This window comes from Capsella rubella, unplaced genomic scaffold (genome assembly GCF_000375325.1).
Source record: "Capsella rubella cultivar Monte Gargano unplaced genomic scaffold, Caprub1_0 scaffold_5, whole genome shotgun sequence".
Lineage (NCBI taxonomy): Eukaryota > Viridiplantae > Streptophyta > Magnoliopsida > Brassicales > Brassicaceae > Capsella > Capsella rubella.
Genome location: NW_006238919.1, coordinates 8,257,043 through 8,275,268, shown reverse-complemented (window position 1 = coordinate 8,275,268; position 18,226 = coordinate 8,257,043). Strand labels below are relative to the sequence as shown.

The following is an 18,226-nucleotide window of genomic DNA, read 5'->3' as shown; positions in this document are numbered from 1 at the left end:
TAATCAAAATGAATGTAATTACTTCAGTATTCACACCGATCGAGTTAGATTTATTGATAGTGCCAAGAAACATAATGGAAAACTATCCTCGAGTAGATCTTATTGAAATAATACCTCTTGAGAAATACATTTAAAAGTTAAAAGATGTTTATATATATTTATAGGATTAATGATATGTCCATTAATATAGGGACCAGTAAGAATGAAACAATTCATCGGAAAAACATAAGCATTTCAGTTTTTTTTTTTTTTCTCTACCTATATGCTTAATCCGGCCAAGAACGAAACTCCGGTCGAAGGCAACCACGACGAACCGTATATAAACTCTGCCACCGTGAACCGGTTCGCCTCGGCCGTTGAGTTAATGACCCGATAGCCAGGCCACTTTACACGTTGTCCGAGACCTGACCCAGGTCCACTGTTCAAATACTCTCCGTAATACAACGTATCTAAAGCAAACGTTGTGTTCCACTCGAGCCAACCTCTCGTGTGTACATGACCACCGATGTACGTCATCATATACACTGTCCTAGAGAATAACTTCCACGGTCGGCCTAGATACGTTTGGATGCTACCGTTTGTCGTTTGGAGATCTGATGTTGCCAAAACCCTCGACGCATGTATCGATATTCCAGTGTTTTGGTTCGGGTCTTTTCTGTTTTGAGCCGTGATTGTGTTTTTCTGAAGATCCATTGGTTTACGTGCGTAGATGCTACAGTTTTGTAGCACTACGGCTGCGTTACCGAAGATAAAATCGACTGTACCGTAGATATCGCATTCGCGGAAGAATTGACGGTTCGAATGGACGTAAAGTGTGTCTTGGTAACCTATTATATTGCATCGGTAGATCACAGCGTGGTCAGCTCCAACACGGAGAGCCACGGCTTGGTGCTTCGCTGGACCGGCCCAATTCTCGAATGTGATGTCCCTTGCAATAAATCCAGCTCCGGTCGCGGCTGGAAGAAAAAAACAAAACAAGAAATAACACAATTATGTTTTGTCTTTTACATAACTCTTTAAAATAAAATAAAGCAACATAACTTAACTCATCATCAATGAAGCAATACATTAATCTAGAGGTGGAGTACTCAGTAAAAGTATTTAAAACTATTGATCGACAACATCTGGTAACATGTAGAATATTTATATTCTTTAATTTGTTTCACATAAGATAAAGCAAATAAAGTTAATATTATCAATGTAGTACATGTTTAAGGACTAAATATGGATGCAACAAATGCAGTGAGACGAAACTAATTCAACTAGATTTATATATAATTAAAGCAAAAACTAGTATGCGAGAAAATGTCGTTACCTAGAAATGTAGTATGCAAACAAACAACTACTGAGTTGAGTGGTCTCTCAAACGCGTTCAACTAAAATAATGAGCGATGACCCACCTCCAACTATATATGCAAAATAAATGCTACGCTTCTCTGTCTCCCATCATGCATGTTTATATATATACAATTATGTGTGGTCAGCAATTGCGCAGCCTAGCTCTAGCTACTTTGAACCTTACGATACGCTCATATTCTTCTTTTTTTGTGTATGCACAAATTTGCATATCTGTATTTTCATATGTGCGTGTCTCTATGTTATATGTGGAGTATGCATTTATTCATGAACGTAAGTGGATGTGTGTATTTAGGAATGGATATAAGATGAAACGTAAAGTATTTTATGAAAAGAATGTTCTATGTTTTGGGTTTGAATTGAGCTGTGTGAGCATTGAATGAACATAAAGACCCACAACAACATGCATGTGAGTTTTAGTTGGATAAGCGGCAGCATCACATAGGATGTCCGATTCAGTGTTAGTGTTGTTACCTAATCAAATTCAAATCGTTATCATATGGAAAAGACGAAAAGTCAATCCAAAACGCATTATAAGATGATATCAAATTTAAGTTTCTATAAATAAAAAACCTAGGCGTTGAAGATCAAAACTGAGCCGATTTACGTAAAACTTACGTAAAAACTACAACTTTAGGTGGTGAACTAGCATGAGTGGTAGAAAAAGTTGGTCAAAAGTAATAATTTAAAGTGCAGGCTGCGGTAAGAAGAAGGTTCTATGAATATGGGCAAATGACTAACGATGATTAACGATGAGTGCCTTCGCAGAAAAGTTTAAGAAAATACCAAAACAGGAAAATGTCACTATTTGTAAAAGAAAATTAGTGGTCCATAATATTGACTTTGTTACTGGTCTGAGTACTACAACCTATATTTACAAGTATTTACTTAAAAATGGGTTTTTTAGTGGTCCATAATTCATATGAAAGAATATAAACACACAAGTGGTGAAAAGACAACTAATATTCGTAAAAATTTCTGAATTTAAGAGAATCTAAAAACCAGACACTTTTTTATATAGAAAAAAAAAACCTATCACTCAGAAATCTATCAGACAGCCTAGCTCATGGCCCTCCTTCACGTATCTGATTCCAATAATTCTCCTCACAGTATTAACTTTTATATATTAATACCTTTTTCAGTAAAAAAAATATGAATATCAAAAAGTATATATTAAACCAATGGCAACAAAAACGACATTTATTAAATCATAAATGTTGACCACCGTATAACTCCTTTTAAAGATTTTAATTAACATGAAAAGATCTGTAAATTTTTCTTTGATGGCACTAAAAAAGATCTTTCTGATTTTTCGAACCTCAAAAAGATTAGTGTATCAAATGTATTATACTTCTTGTTGTATTTGTTTAATTGCAATAGTAACGTGTTTTTTTTTCACTTTAAACTATTTATCATTATTGTTGTATTATTTAAAAAGAGTTCAAAAAGTGAAAAAGGTAATGGTAAAAAGGATGAGTGAGATTTAGCTTAAAAAAATAGAAAAATTAGAAACTCACCAAACGACGCCGTGTGGAAAGTAGTAATGTTGTCAAAAATGCTTTTCCCTCCAGAAATGACAGTTTTACCCTTCCCATCTCCAACGAACATCAAATTTATTTTTTTCCTACCGACCTTGAGGTTGTTCTCTTCATACCTTTCCAAGAAAATAAACAAAACACAGAGATCACAGTAAGAATCAGTCAGATACGCAATTATTAACCCTTCCGTACATTTTTTTTTTTTTTTTCACTTTCGTCATTCACGGACATAACAGTTGTGTAGTAATAACATCGAGTAACGCGAAGGGTAGAAACGTAATTATACCTTCCGGCCTTGACGTAGATAATAGTCCGGCGAGTACTGTTCTGAGGAGCTTTCTTGATAGCTTCCGATATAGTTTTGCACGTGCCGTTACCGTCTTTCGAGACGATTATATCAGCTTGTATCTGAGATACCGGCATTTCCAATATCTCACGTTCTCTTCTCCTCATCCATCTCGGGAACTTCTCGTCCTTTTCCTCCGCCACTCCTAGCAGCCTCCTGTTCTGTATCGGCACTCCGGCGAAGTCGTCTCCCTCGTGGCTCGCAGAGAATATCGCAAGACAGTTGCTAACTAGCTCCGAGAGGTTCTTTAACGCCGCCGTCATCTGATCCTTCACTTTACCGTCGTCGACGTCGTCGAACCCTTCGGTGCACGTGTCGTGGTTCGTCAGAGCTGCGCTAAGCCACGTCGTAACGTCTTGTGACTTCGCGGAGGATGATACGACTGAGGAGAGAGCGCGTGAGAGCGCGTCGACTGAGTCGTCTAGTAGCTCGACGCAAGCGTCGTAAGCTGAGCGAGCACGTGGGGGCATGTCGACGAAGGAGAAGGAGGTAGATGAGTAGAGAGCGTGGCTGAAGTGGTGAAGCGTCATGTTCACCGTCACGTGGATTAGATCTTTGGAAGAGGAAGCGGCGAGTGAGCCAGGGAAGTCCAAGAGTGAGTCAACGCATAAGTCGGGGAAACGAGTTAACCCACAGGCTTTGGAGATAGCTTGGCTTGGTTTACGTGCTAGGCCTGGAACGGACTCGCTTAGTTTGAGACGTGATCTAACTCCGGCGAAGATCGCTGCGGCTAGGATAAGTGCGATGGCTAAGACGATTGATGACACTACAAGCTTCTTCTTGCTTCTCCGATGGTTGTTCTGCGGTTGTGATGACGTGGAGACTTGGGTTAAGATCGGAGCAGTAGTGTTAGTAGTGGAGGTTGTGACCGAACCAGTTGTTGCTCCGGATGGTCCGAGCCTTTCGTATCCCATTGTTGTTTTCTTGGGTTTAGTCTCTTCTTTACTCAGTTTGGTTGTGTTTTTATTTACATTCTAAAACAATGTGTGTGACTCTGTGTGGTATATATATATATGTGTGAGTGAAAGGATTGTCAAATGTGAAGAAGTATATATGAGAGAGTGAGTGGTGTTTATTGGTGGGACACGCGTCATTGAATTATTCATTTTTAACAATAAGAATAAAAATTGCTTTATCGATTTAGCTCTAATTATTTGTGTTATTCTAGTGAACTTTTGTTATTCGTCGACATGATTTTTTTTTAGAATATAAATTCCGTATAAATACACGTATTATGTTTCCAAAAGTTTAAAATCTTTTATAGAATCTATCGTATTTTGTTTTTTTATTCATCGACATGTATATTTTTTGATAAAAAACTATCTCATAATTGGTTAACAAACTAATTGACATGTATTTTTAGCTCATATTCATTGACAGTGTAGTTTTTATATAAAAAATCTAATATTTTCTACATACAGTATAATTGCGCCGTTCAGTTTAGACAGTTCATTAAAGCCAACATTACAGTATAATGCTGGTGGTGGTAGTTAATTAGTAATGAATACTACGCTTAGATTATTTGGGATTGAAAACATATAGTATTGTCATATTTAAAACATTTACATATCAAATCTAAATCTTGAAATCGATACTATAATATAATGTGGGTATTAAAGAACATGAGCTGGCATCTACCAACCTGAGGTTAAACTTGATGATATGATAGTGAACATTATTTTCTGTCTTCTTTTTCTCGTAATATTCTCTTAAGACTATTCCGTAATAGTTTATAAACACTTAAACAGTTCATCGAAATTTATTAAATCTTGACAAAATGTTTTTTAAAATAAAAAATCCATCTGTTTTTCCGAAATCAGCACATCAGAGAAAGAAAAAAAAACGACTCAACTATGCGATAATGCGACTAGAAAAGACCCCCCATTGTTTCTCATTACACAGACATCTCACGTTGTTCTTTTTTATATTTTCAACGTTACGAATTTAAGTTAAATTATTCTAGTTGATGATATAAATCTGTATGGTTCTATAAACCAGTTTACACGTCACCTTGACTTAATACACATATCGTTTTCTTTGTAATTCTATTATGCAGTGAGAATGGGACGTAACCAAGTATTAAGCATATATAGGTAGACGTTATATTGTTTTAAGAATATTTAAATTAAACATATAATATAAGATAAGTTGTGTGTGTTGTATAATTAAAGTGATTATGCCATCTCTTTCAATATGGTTAGTCCAAGTATCAGAACATGCTCAATAATGTTTGGAAAGTTCTATATCTCTCCTTTCTCTTTTTAATTTTTAAAAGTTGCTAACTTAAGGAGTAAGTTTTATATCAGTTCAAAATCTGAGTTTTATTTTGATGACTCTGAAACTAAACAAAACGACGTACACAATCGTTTTTATTTGTAGCCTTTGTTTGAAAATCCATGTGACAATTGTTTGTAAGTACTAATGTTTTCTAGTTATATATATATATATTGTGATATGAGTTGAACAATGTAAATGAAACATTCATTTTGCTATAAAACGTAAAAGAAACTTTGTGAACATAAAATAAAAAGTTATATATTAATCAAACAATGGTCAGAATAAATAAATTGAATACTATAGGAAAAGGTTGTTCAAAAAGAAATGATAAAAAGTAACATAGATTAAAAGTCTGTTGCTTGAATGGAAAGATTCATAAGATTGACTCGAAATTTAATTTTCTAACTCTCTATCCGTGTGACCAAATGTGTTTATGAAGCACCAGATCAATGCCATGGAGGATGCCGACAGAAGGGTGGATGAAGAGTAATCATGACGCTCCAAATAATTTTTGGTATGTGTGGACAGTGAACAGCGCAAGATATGATGGTTTGGGATGGCTTATAGCTAGGGAGTTCAAGTGGAGTTTGATGCAGAAGAGGCTGGATATAGTGCATTAATCTTGGTGTTAGAGTCATGCTAGTATTTGGGATTCTAGTTAGTATGTACTACACTAGAAAGGAACACATGGACAACACTAAGCTTCACCATTACATGCATAAAAGCCATTAGGAGTTGGACTACGAGATTCATGGAAGTGCTATTTACATTTAAACATCGAGAGATTGATCAATTGGCAAGGATCAGAGATCAATAAAATCAATTTTTTTCAAAATTGCCATTTTCTTGCCATTTTCTTATCTACAAAAACACAGATTTACATATGATATTTGAGTTTATTAGGTTTCAGATTTTTGTAGGGTATAGTTTTGTTATCGAAGTATATGTTTTAAGGAAAAAATTCTCAAATGTTTATTTTTCTAAAATGGAAAAATGGCAAATTTATAAGAATATTGAGAAAATGGTTGGGCAAAAATGGTATTTTAGACAATATAATATGTAAAAGAAGCATTATTATTCAACAATGTCCATGTCTCCTTAACTGGTTTGTAAACAGTGACAACGTCTTCTTTCTTATGTAATTTCAATGAATAAGGTTATAAAAAAACCTAATGTCAAAATAAATTTATAGAAGTTAGAGTTAAGAACCGTGTCTACTAATGTAAAAAACTAAAGAGTACTCATGTTGTGTTGGTACTTGGATACATGAGTGCCAAAAGGGCCAGTTTGTTCATAGCCCATAAGAGAAAAATTATGAGTGTAGGTAGATTATTACTATAGAGTAAAGAACTACCAAAAATGATCTTTGTATATATTTACATCCGAAGCAACCACTAACCAAATAAATGTCTTCTAGAATAGTTAATGGAACTATGGAAGTATATGGGTAAATTTTGTGATATTGTCGTAAGCGTATTGTTTAACTTTACGTCCATAATACGTTTACGTCTAACATATTTTATAGAACGATTGTTGCGGTTTGTATTGGTTGACAGCCAGAAAATTCAAAGTATAGACTTACCCAACACTGTTATATATGATACTGTTTTTGTGCTTAACCAAAAATACTATTAATGAAAATGTTAGTACATAAGAAGTTGATGCTCTGTCATCAATGTTGAAACCCACCACCATAGTGTTTTGTGTTTTTTGGCTCCTCACTTTATAGCGACCTAATTTCATAACCCATTTAAAAACATTAATCATATTTATTAGTTATATCATTCCATATAACCCATGATACGTCATATTGATCTAATCTTGCTTTTTTCTCGATTACGAGTTCTCCATTAAGAATTTGGTCTAGTATTGTATATTGACATGGACATGTTACATTATACTATGGATTATTTAAATATATCCTTCCACATAACCATGACAATTTGTATTGATCTAATCTTGTTTTCTTTAAGACTACAAGTTCTCCATTAAGGATTCGAACTAGTATTATATGTTGAGATATAGACATGTTACATTTTTCATTTTCCATTTTTTGTTTTTGTTTCTAGTGCATGGCAATATGGCATTCGAAGAAATGAATGTATTAATTACTCTTCAATTCTTTTTGGATAAAAAGATGGATGCAGTAGTTCTTTTTCATTTTTGTTTTCCTTTATATGCTACTTTATAACTTATGATTCGGGGTTAAGTAAACTAAAAGTAGCCATAGTCATCTTTTAATAAAACATAAAGGAGATGCTCTAAAAAATAGAGAGTTGTAAACGATGCAATGCATGCATAGATTCGAATATAATTGAACTACCGAATATATCAAGCTTTTCATTTATAAGGTCAATATACTTTTAACATATAGCTTTATGCATACATATCATATACTATTTATAAACCATATCAAAACGGGACATGCATCATAATAATATCCAGCTAAATATTATAAATAGATTTCGTTGTAATCCTATATTTTGTCATGTTATATAATAGTACGTATCAATGCATGTGGCCCTTTTTATTTTATTTTTTTGGTTAACATAATTAATATTAACAATGAAGGAAACGTAACGGGAAGACATTATTTGAAACCAAACAATGATAAATAGTGATTGCGAAAAATAATGATGATGGATAAGACATACCATGTGATTTGGTTGCGACGATATGAAAACATAACCACCTATTTATCTCACAACTTGTATCACACAATGACAAAAAAAAAGTACTTTTACAAAATGATTTGAGCCAGTAATATTGTGATTCTTTCACCCAAAAATAGTATCAAATAGATGTCTTTTATAGTTTAGAACAGGATCCACAGAATAACTTTTCATTTTTATTTTTTACAAATTTCCTTTACATATTATAAAAGTAGGGTGATGTACAAAGATAATGTTTTGATGTTGTGTCATCATATTAAAGTCCTACTTAGAGTAGTACATTTCACTATTGTAATTAACTAAAATCATGTCTATATTTCAGTATATCATGATCCACTAGACGATTGTATTTTCTTTTTCCGTAGAAAAACATTGTTTTTGGATCGTTGATGAGAGTGTAAGTTAGGCGATTCGACCATTGATGAGCTAACAAAGCTCATTCCAATTCGGTTTTCATGACCGGTTCTTAATCGCTTGGCTGCTAACAAGTCATGTACTCATGTTCATCCTTCTTGAAACAATGGCATGGTCAAGAAGACCTTTAAAACAAACATCTAAATGGATGTTTTCAACCAAAAGAAAATAACGCTCAAGTTATGAATGTTCAACGCGACTAGTCAGGTCAATGATATTTTTGGGGATAAAGAAGTGTGGATTTGGTCATGTGTTTGGCCAAGATGTAATAAATTGGCCTAACTCTTGCTACGGACATTACAATGGGCTTATAAGTTACAATCACTCTCCACAACACTATGTGGGCTTGAAAACTAAATCTGCCTAAGTCTAGTTCCGGACGTTACTACAACACCAGCGACACTTTAATTTCTTGGTTCATTAAGAGAACTACTGTATAAGCTTTTGAGTAATTTTCTTCACTTCTGTGGTTTTTCGTGTTTATAGAGATGGTCGTGCGTAATAAATTGAGTCAATTGACAGTTAAAAAAAAATTATTAACTTATTAACATTTTTGCAGTTTAAAATTATAAAATAAATAAAACAAAATAATCCATATGTGATGTAAATAATTAAAATATCTAACCTAAATTGTTGAGAAATGCTACTTTGGCAATCAAAAATTTCAAAAACTACTACTCCTTTTATTTCATATTTGCTCTGTTTTATCATCTTTAGATTATTTTTTTCTTGTCCTCTGTTTTAAAGTTGTTGGGTTTTGCTCTGTTTTGTATGGACGGACACTTAGTCGGCTGAAGATGCCAAAAAAAAAAAAAAAACCACACACATTCTTATTGTAATATATGTAAACATAATACAAACAAACAACATAAAAGAAATAATTCAAACTGATGTATATGTCAACTCATACAAAATGGGAACAATAGACTGATTTTGTCTGGTTCTTAAAAGAACCGGTCGACGTAAAAATTGGGTAAGAGTCGTATAGAGTTGAGAGACTTGTTCCTTGAAAGCACAAAAGAAAAAATCAAGATTGACTCCTTGTTTTAAGGGATCCATTGATTGGGAATATAAATTGTCCTCGAAAAATAGTCATCACTGTTGAAAAGTTGATTTGGCCAAAGTCTACCAAAAAAGAAATAAAATCGCTAGGATAAAGAATCATTAGAGGCAGAGAAGTTAAAATCCCATCAAAACGTAACATAATAGTAAATCCTAAAACAACTTTGCTAGTAATACTTAACCAGTAGATACATTCAAGAACTAGAGAGAACTCGACATATAGATAATGTAAACCAAAGATTTTATGGTTGTGAAATATAAAGGCGGTATGGTGTGGTAGATGAATGATGAACAGGTTTATAATTATATGGCCAATGATTATTGATTGATTTGTGGTCTTGGTCACGTCAGTAGCATCGTGCCGTGTTAGACCATGAATATTTTATCTTGTTATTGTTTCTCTTTATTACATGTTCAGACTTCAGATACATGCGTGTGTATATTTTGGCCACTCGTATAAATTCATATTATTTAGTAGAAGATATTATTGTTAACCCTTTAACAAAAAAAGATGAAGATATTATTGTTTTTTTTTGTGGTATTTGCTATGTAACGGTCATATGTATAGTCTTATTGATCTTGATATATGAAAATATCTTGTAACACGGAAACAATTGTCGTATGATATAAAAAAACGTTCCATAAATTGTGGCCAAGTTGTATTGCTTTTTGGAATTTTTCATTCATAATTGAGTAGTTAGGATTAGGAATGTATGACCGTCGTCAGCCAGTCAGAGCCACAATTCGTAGTCGTCGATGTAGTCATCTTAAGTTATTCGTTTTTTTTCTTCTTCTTCGTATCTAAAAGCCTAAAGGTCTTACCCTGAAATGTTTTAAGTATTAAGTTGAATAACTTACTTTGTACTACATAAGTTTAAACCATCAATTATCTCGTGTCTAATATATATTTCCAATTTTTTGTTGAAATCTTCATTGTATTTTGTTTTGTTTAGGTTTACACATTGATGGAAGATCAAGTTAAGATGTACTGGTTTGGAAGAAAATCAAACCACACGTAAGAACACATTTTCACATTTCATCTTTGTGTGTGTGTTTGTGAAGTTTCATAGCAATATTTAAAAATGTTCAGTGTCCATTTATTTTCATTTACTTCAATTATTTATCACTTTTCCACCACATTTTCATTTTATATTGTGCTATCAACTATCATATTCATTAAAATAATTACTTTGTTATTGAATAAGTACATATTAAAATAAAAGATTGTAGTAAAAATTAAATTACTAAAAAAAAAAAAAATTAAATTACTAATCTCAGGAACTAACACTCTAACCTAAAAATAATGTATTTCCTTCAATTTATTGCATTGGTTATAATTTTTTTGTTTGAGTGAGGAGTACTACACCAATATTCTAATTTAAGAATAAAAATAAATTTTCAACATAAAAATTAAAATCTAAAAATCTGGTTTTCAATAAATCTTTCTGGAATTGATTTTTTCGAATAAATATTTTTGGTTCATTGAACAAACATTTTATAATATTTAAAATACAATCCCAATAAAGTATACAATATTTGAATGTCACAATAACCACTAAAATATTGGGTGATAGTAACTCTTAAATAGGTGACAAAAAAAAAAGTAACTCTTGAAACATAATGTAAGTAAGGAACAGAATTGTAATTGGATTATAACATGTATAGTATGATATAATTTATAATCATGTATCAAATACATCTAATTAGTAAAAATTGTCAACTATTATTTTATGTTATAAAAGGAACTTGATTTTATAAGATTGTGGGTCCGAATGTTACTAATTAAATAATTAATATATTCCGAAAGTTATACTATAAAAAACAAAAAAAAGAGGTGCACTACCATTGGAGGCTCTCTATATTAAGAGAACCAATATTTTAAAAAAAAAAAGTTAAGAGGAAGAAGAAAGAGAAAAAGAAAAAATAAACAAGAAGAAGAAGAAGAGACGATTAAGCAAGAAACCATGGAGATTAAGACACGACGAGATCATACATCAGAAACAACCGTGAGGAAAGAAGAGGAAGAAGAGGAGCAACCTCTTAGTCCGACGGCGCGTATATTTCACGCACCGGAGTTTAACTGTTACGTCATCGCCGTGATCGGACTCAAGAAAAAGATCGAGCCAGATGTGATTATGGAAGGGTTAAAGCAAACTTTGATCAGACATCCTCGTTTCTCCAGTAAACTGGTGAGTCCCTCTCTAATCAACTATTTACTCGATCGTATATATGTTATATTAAAATGGTAATACAATCTAATGGTTAAGCTAAATATTATTATGTATAAGTTATTTAAAAAAATACTATCAACTTTTATGTATCAAAAATAGATAGAAAATATTGATGGTTTCGACTTTTCTGGGTTTTGCGTGGTCGTCCAATAATGTTTCTTTTGACCAATAAATCTTTAGGGCATTCATTTGTTTGTCTAATTTTGGGTTTTTTTGTATTCTTCTTTTGGTCTACATTTACATTGGAATCAGAATTATGTAGAAACATTCAGAATATTTCTACTGTACTCGAATTAGAATATGAAGAAATAAATCCAAAAATTATTAGTGAAATAGTTTTGGTCAAGGAAATTTTTATAAAACTTTTAGATGCATTCCAAAAATGGGAGAATATGTTTGTTTATTAGTGAAATATGGTCAAGGAAATTTAAAAAATTGGATGCATTTCGAAACTGGGAGAATATGTTTCCTTTTTTTTTTTGAGAAAATCTAGCAAAATATTAGTACAAATACATTACACCCAAATGATATTTAAGCATATATATTTGGATTCCTATATATTTCCTAGAATTTTATAAAAATTTATAAATATTATTTATCATTTAAAAAGTATATATGAATATATTAGCTTTTATGATAATCAAAAGATTGTACATACTCATGTAGATTGAATAGCTTATACTTTTATTTGTATCATCCCATCTAAATTATATACCTACAGTACTTCTATGTACTTATTCTTGATATATGTACATTTTGTTTAACTAAATATTATTTTAATCGACACTCTTATCCCTCGGAAACTGTATTTATTATTTTTGAGCTTATTACAATTAATTTTTAACATTGATTTTTGAATAAAAACCGACTTGAAGGTGAGCCATGGGAACAAGAAACGACAAACACAAAGTTGGGTTCGGACAAACGTAGTCGTTAGCGATCACGTCATAGTACCCGACATCAAAACGCAAAAGTCAGAGAACGGAAACGTAAACGCAGACGCGTTTCTTGAGAGCTACGTTTCTAACCTCACGACGGTCCCTTTAGACCTCTCCAAACCATTATGGCAGCTTCACCTACTCGATTTAAAAACTTCCGACGCTGAAAACGTCGGCGTTTTGAAGTTTCATCACTCTTTAGGAGACGGTATGTCTCTCATGGCACTTGTCCTCGCCTGTATGCGTAAAACATCAAACCCCAACGAGCTCCCGAGCCAACCAAACCAGAACCGGTCGTCTCGGTCTAGATCTTCCCGGTTAGCGTCCGCTTCAAGGGGTGATTCCAGGTTCTTGTGGTTAGTTATGGCTCTATGGTCGGCCATTATGTTGGTTTTGAATACGGTTTGTGATGCTTTGGAGTTTGTTGCTACGACAATGTTCCTTAAGGACACTGAAACACCGATCAAAGGCGATTTCCGGTCTAGAAAGAGTAAACGGATGTGTTTAGTCCATCGTACCGTAAGCTTAGAGGACATTAAGCTAATCAAGCATACTATGAAGATGGTAAGATTTTTTAATGTGTTTATTAGATTCACCTAATACTATTTGTTTATCATCAAATTATTATATCAACGGCTTATTTAGGTTTATATATAATTATTATTTTTGGTTTAGTAGACTGTCAACGATGTAGTACTTGGAGTAACTCAGGCTGGCCTCTCGCAATACTTGGACAAAAGATATGGTAATTATATAAGTATTGGTGCGTTGACATATACGTGTTCTCATGTATTTTTTTAACAAGTGAAGTTCAATAATCTTGTGATTAATAGGAGAAAAGAAGAAGATAGTAGGAGAAGATCAAGAATCTAAAAGTAATTCTAATGGTATGCCTAAAATAATAAGGCTAAGATCAGCTCTACTTGTTAACTTAAGACCCACCAATGGAATCCAGGTAATTAATTTCATATACCTTGTCATTTGACTTACGATCATATTGTTTGTATAATTTTTAAAAAACTGGTTAAAAACAGGATCTAGCCGATATGATGGCCAAGAAGTCTAATTGTAGATGGGGAAATTGGATCGGCTACATAGTATTTCCATTCTCTATCGGTTTACGAGATGATCCGTTAGAGCATCTCCGAAGAGCCAAAACGATCATCGATCGGAAGAAGAATTCGTTCGAAGCTGCACTAACGTTCATCGCCGGTAAATTCATTGTCAAATCGTTTGGAGTTGAGGTTAGTATTGAACTATTTGATGTCAGAGAACCAAACCAAAATCTAACACACATTAAATTTAGTTTGTCCTTATACTATCCATTCTTATACAATAAATTGAAATGAATATTATAGGTGGCAGCTAAAATAGTAACAAGAGCATTGTCAAACACAACCATGTCGTTTTCAAATTTAATTGGCCCTATTGAAGAAATTAGCTTCTTTGGACATCCCATCACTTATATGGCCCCAAGTGTATATGGCCATCCCCATGTAAGTTTTTATTGTTTTAAAGAAGTATAGTATGACATTTTTCTTTGTTTGAATTAGTGAACTCAAGATTTTTGACGATCTCATTATTGGTATTTGGATAGGCGTTGACGATACATTTCCAGAGTTACATGAACCAGATGACGATTTCTTTGACTGTAGATCCAACGGCCATAAGTGATCCTCATCGGTTACTTGATGATTGGGAGAAATCTTTACAAATCATCAAAGATGCTGTTCAAGAAAGAGGCTCCGCCTCATTAGATTGAGTTAAATCTCTTTTCTCTTATTCAATGAAAAAGATTAAGAAACTATACAAAAAGATTAAAAAGTTGTACTTTTACCACATATGATTATGTTAAAAAAAGAGGTGTACAATTTGTAATCTTGTAAAAAATGATTATGTACAAAAGTAATTGTATTTATATGGGGGAAGGGGGTGTGTGATAATATCATACAACAAGACCCTGTTGTGATAATATATACAACCAACAAAGGAACTACAATTGTCTAATTTTATTTCTGACAACAATGGTGGAGAGGCACTCACCTAACATTTTGGCTGCAAATGGTTTGCACAATTAAAACAAAAGAAATTAGAAAGAAAACAGATTGATCACGAATTAGGGAATTTCTCTTTCTCTTCATTTATTTTCATTTGTTAATTATTATTATAGTTTTGATTAAAAGAATGTAATCCAAAATTGAGTCAGAATCAAACCAAAATATGACAAACCGACCAAACTGAATAATTAAATATCAAATTTTCGAACCGACTCGGATTCCCAAACGTTCACCCCCCCCCCCCCCCCCCCAAAAATGATGAAATCTATACATATTGTAACTATAAATATTTGGATACTATATAATATGTATCTATATAAAATAATGGAAAGTTTGACCCAATCACGAAATATTTGGTACCAAAAAAAAGTCAAATTTGAAGAGAAATTATTTAGCCGTTATCGAAAAAATTAGAGAAGGAAAAAAACAAATACTATCGAAAACCATACTATGGAGATCAGGACTCGACGACTACGACGGCAAACAGTGGAAAAGGAAGAAGAAGAAGAGGAAGAGGAGCAACCGCTTAGCCCCGCGGCACGTCTGTTTCATGCACCGGAGTTTAACTGCAACATCATATCGGTGATTGGTTTGAAGACAAAGATCGAGCCATATGTGATTATCCAAGGACTTAAGCATACTTTGATTCGACATCCTCGTTTCTCCAGCAACTTGGTGAGTGCTACACTTCTTTATATACGCTTTTATTGACACAATGTGTGTAAGATAGATAAGTAACAATTTATTCTACCAAAAGGTATATTTTCACGAATTATCTTAAAATGTTTATAATTGTATAAGAAGTTGTTGATTTATCTTTAAGAAGTTTATGTATTTTAACATTAATATTTTTGGATACTCGTATTTTTAATATTGGTTTTAGTTTTATAGATAGATATAAAACATGCATCAAAGAAAACAATATATTAGATTTTAACATTTTTATTTGAATAAATCTTATTGAAGGTGAATTCTTGGAGCAACAATAGACAGGAACAAAAATGGGTAAGGACAAACGTTGTGGTCGAGGATCACGTCATCATTCCCAAAATCGAAACACAAAACATAGAGAACGCAGACGCAGACGCTTTTCTTGAGAGCTACGTCTCGGACCTCACTACGATCCCGTTAGACACCTCCAAGCCATTATGGGAAGTTCATCTACTCGACTTGAAAACCTCGGACGCTGAAAATGTCGCCATTTTAAGGATGCATCACTCGGTAGGAGATGGTATGTCTATGATGTCTCTAGTACTCGCGTGTACGCGTAAAACATCTGACCCCAATGAGCTCCCGAGCCTGCCGTACAACTACGGGATGCCCTCTGGATCATCTCCGTTAAAAACGAGTTCAAGATGTTGTTCCCGCTTGTTTTGGCTAGTTATGTTTCTGTGGTCGGCGTTTGTGTTGGTTTCGAACACGGTTTGTGATGCTTTGGAGTTTATTGCTACGGCATTGTTCCTTAAGGACAGTGAAACACCAATAAAAGGCGATTTCTGGTTAAAGAAGAGCAAACGGATGCGTTTGGTTCATCGCTCCGTAAGTCTTGACGACATAAAGCTAATCAAGACCGCTATGAAGATGGTAAACTTTCTCCATACATTTCAAGTTAGTAATCGATGTCTCCATACATGTGCCATTAATCTTGCTTTCATTGCTTTACCGGTTTGTAGACTGTCAATGATGTCGTACTTGGAGTATCTCAAGCTGGTCTCTCACAGTATTTGAAGAGAAGATACGGTAAATATTTATGATTTTTGTTGTGGTTAAGAAGCATTAAACCTTACGTACTATATAACATATGATATTTAAATATATTGTCAAAAATTATTAGGAGAGGAGAAGAAAGGAGGGGACCAAGAAGTATCTAAAAGTAATATGCCTAAAAGATTAAGGCTAAGGGCAGCTCTGCTTGTAAACATAAGACCGGCTACTGGAATCCAGGCAAGTTAATCTTATTTATCTACAAGCTTAGATATATAATGATCATTAGAACATCATTAATATTTTATGCTTTTGATTATAAACAGGAGCTAGCTGATATGATGACTAAAGGATCTAAGTGTAGATGGGGAAATTGGATCGGCTACATTGTCTTCCCGTTCTCTATTGCATCATGCAAGGATCCGTTGGAACATCTTAGAAGAGCCAAGTCGATCATTGACAGGAAGAAAAACTCGTTAGAAGCTGTTTTTACATTCGCCCTTGGGAAATTACTTCTTAAAACATTTGGAGTTCAGGTCAGTGTTGTTATTACATTACTCTTTTATATATAGTTCAAAAAAATGAACCATAGTTAGTATAAAGCCAAAAATCTTATGAATTTAAATGAATGCAGAGGGCAGCTTATGTGATAAACAGAGCATTGTCAAACACAACGATGTCGTTTTCAAATTTGGTTGGTCCTGTTGAAGAAATTAGCTTCTATGGACATACCGTTACTTACATGGCCCCAAGTGTTTATGGTCACCCTCATGTTAGAGTTTAATTTATCTGATTTCTTTATTTTATATTTTTTTTTTTGGTTTGGTCACTAAGATTTGATGATTTGATTGGTCAATATCAGGCGTTGACGATGCATTTCCAAAGTTATATGAACAAGATGACGATTTCTTTAACTGTCGATCCAACTGTGATTAGTGATCCTCATAGACTTTGTGACGATTTGGAGGAATCTCTTAGAAGTATTAAAGCCGCTGTCCAAGAAAGAGGTTTTAGTCAGTAGATTGAGCTATTTTTTTCTTTGATTTAGAGAAAAAGAAACTACCAATATGCTTTTGTATTGATTGTTTTTGCTTCCATGTTTTTTATCCCTTCTTTTTTTTTTCATGAGACCAAAACTGTATGTTATATATCACCGTAGTTCATAACTGTCATTCTAAATAAAATATTTACATTCTTAACAAAAAAATAAAACATATAACAAAGACATTTTCCAGGAAAATATATACCTAGAAGCCGTAACGTTGCAATGCTTGCATTTGAAGATCTTATTCTTATCAATCAGAAGAAAACAAGTACATGAAAGAAAATTAATGAGAACAACCAAAAGATAGCTGTTGTTTCTTATGTAAACAATTACCAAGTTAAGTACCCTCATTTGCCACATGTTTCGTCTCGATCGAATACACATATCACATGTTTTCATATTTGACTTTTTCGATCAAAATACAAATACTTATGGAAATTTATGTACATGTCGTGACTTGAAAGTTAATATTTGCAATAACTGCATTAGTGTGTGAGAAAATTAGATTAAAGATGTATATATCATGACCTACCAGCAATATCATAATTTGGCAACTATTAGGATTAGTTTTCGAAACTTATATGGA

The 18,226-nt window shown here is 33.2% G+C and overlaps 3 protein-coding genes across 3 annotated transcripts; 2 read left to right on the top strand and 1 right to left on the bottom strand.

Moving 5' to 3' along the window:
- Positions 1–72: 72 nt before the first annotated feature.
- On the bottom strand, positions 73–4,262 carry LOC17887233 (probable pectinesterase/pectinesterase inhibitor 34). The gene is made up of 3 exons (XM_006290714.2): positions 3,181–4,262; positions 2,874–3,010; positions 73–956 (listed from the first exon to the last, which is right to left on the bottom strand). The coding sequence occupies exons 1-3, from the start codon at positions 4,152–4,154 to the stop codon at positions 259–261; spliced, it is 1,809 nt and encodes a 602-aa protein (XP_006290776.1). The 5' UTR covers positions 4,155–4,262; the 3' UTR covers positions 73–258.
- A 7,285-nt stretch (positions 4,263–11,547) lies between these two features.
- On the top strand, positions 11,548–14,841 carry LOC17887319 (O-acyltransferase WSD1). Its single transcript, XM_006290792.2, has 7 exons — positions 11,548–11,854; positions 12,772–13,398; positions 13,513–13,579; positions 13,668–13,789; positions 13,869–14,078; positions 14,193–14,330; positions 14,432–14,841. Exons 1-7 carry the CDS (start codon positions 11,630–11,632, stop codon positions 14,594–14,596), a joined length of 1,554 nt encoding a protein of 517 aa, XP_006290854.2. The 5' UTR covers positions 11,548–11,629; the 3' UTR covers positions 14,597–14,841.
- Positions 14,842–15,341: 500 nt separating this feature from the next.
- LOC17886958 (O-acyltransferase WSD1) lies at positions 15,342–17,616 on the top strand. The gene is made up of 7 exons (XM_023783411.1): positions 15,342–15,566; positions 15,858–16,475; positions 16,565–16,631; positions 16,744–16,835; positions 16,922–17,131; positions 17,230–17,367; positions 17,458–17,616. Exons 1-7 carry the CDS (start codon positions 15,342–15,344, stop codon positions 17,614–17,616), a joined length of 1,509 nt encoding a protein of 502 aa, XP_023639179.1.
- Positions 17,617–18,226: the final 610 nt, after the last annotated feature.

Coding starts and splice junctions, on each gene's coding strand:
- LOC17887233 (XM_006290714.2), bottom strand. CDS start 4,154: ATGGGATACGAAAGGCTCGGACCATCCGGAGCAACAACTGGTTCGGTC. Junction 3,011..3,180: donor ATCTACGTCAAGGCCGGAAG/GTATAATTACGT, acceptor TTTCTTGGAAAG/GTATGAAGAGAACAACCTCA. Junction 957..2,873: donor TTTCCACACGGCGTCGTTTG/GTGAGTTTCTAA, acceptor TTTTTCTTCCAG/CCGCGACCGGAGCTGGATTT.
- LOC17887319 (XM_006290792.2), top strand. CDS start 11,630: ATGGAGATTAAGACACGACGAGATCATACATCAGAAACAACCGTGAGG. Junction 13,399..13,512: donor TCAAGCATACTATGAAGATG/GTAAGATTTTTT, acceptor TTGGTTTAGTAG/ACTGTCAACGATGTAGTACT. Junction 13,580..13,667: donor ATACTTGGACAAAAGATATG/GTAATTATATAA, acceptor TGTGATTAATAG/GAGAAAAGAAGAAGATAGTA.
- LOC17886958 (XM_023783411.1), top strand. CDS start 15,342: ATGGAGATCAGGACTCGACGACTACGACGGCAAACAGTGGAAAAGGAA. Junction 16,632..16,743: donor GTATTTGAAGAGAAGATACG/GTAAATATTTAT, acceptor AGAAGAAAGGAG/GGGACCAAGAAGTATCTAAA. Junction 17,368..17,457: donor GTGTTTATGGTCACCCTCAT/GTTAGAGTTTAA, acceptor GGTCAATATCAG/GCGTTGACGATGCATTTCCA.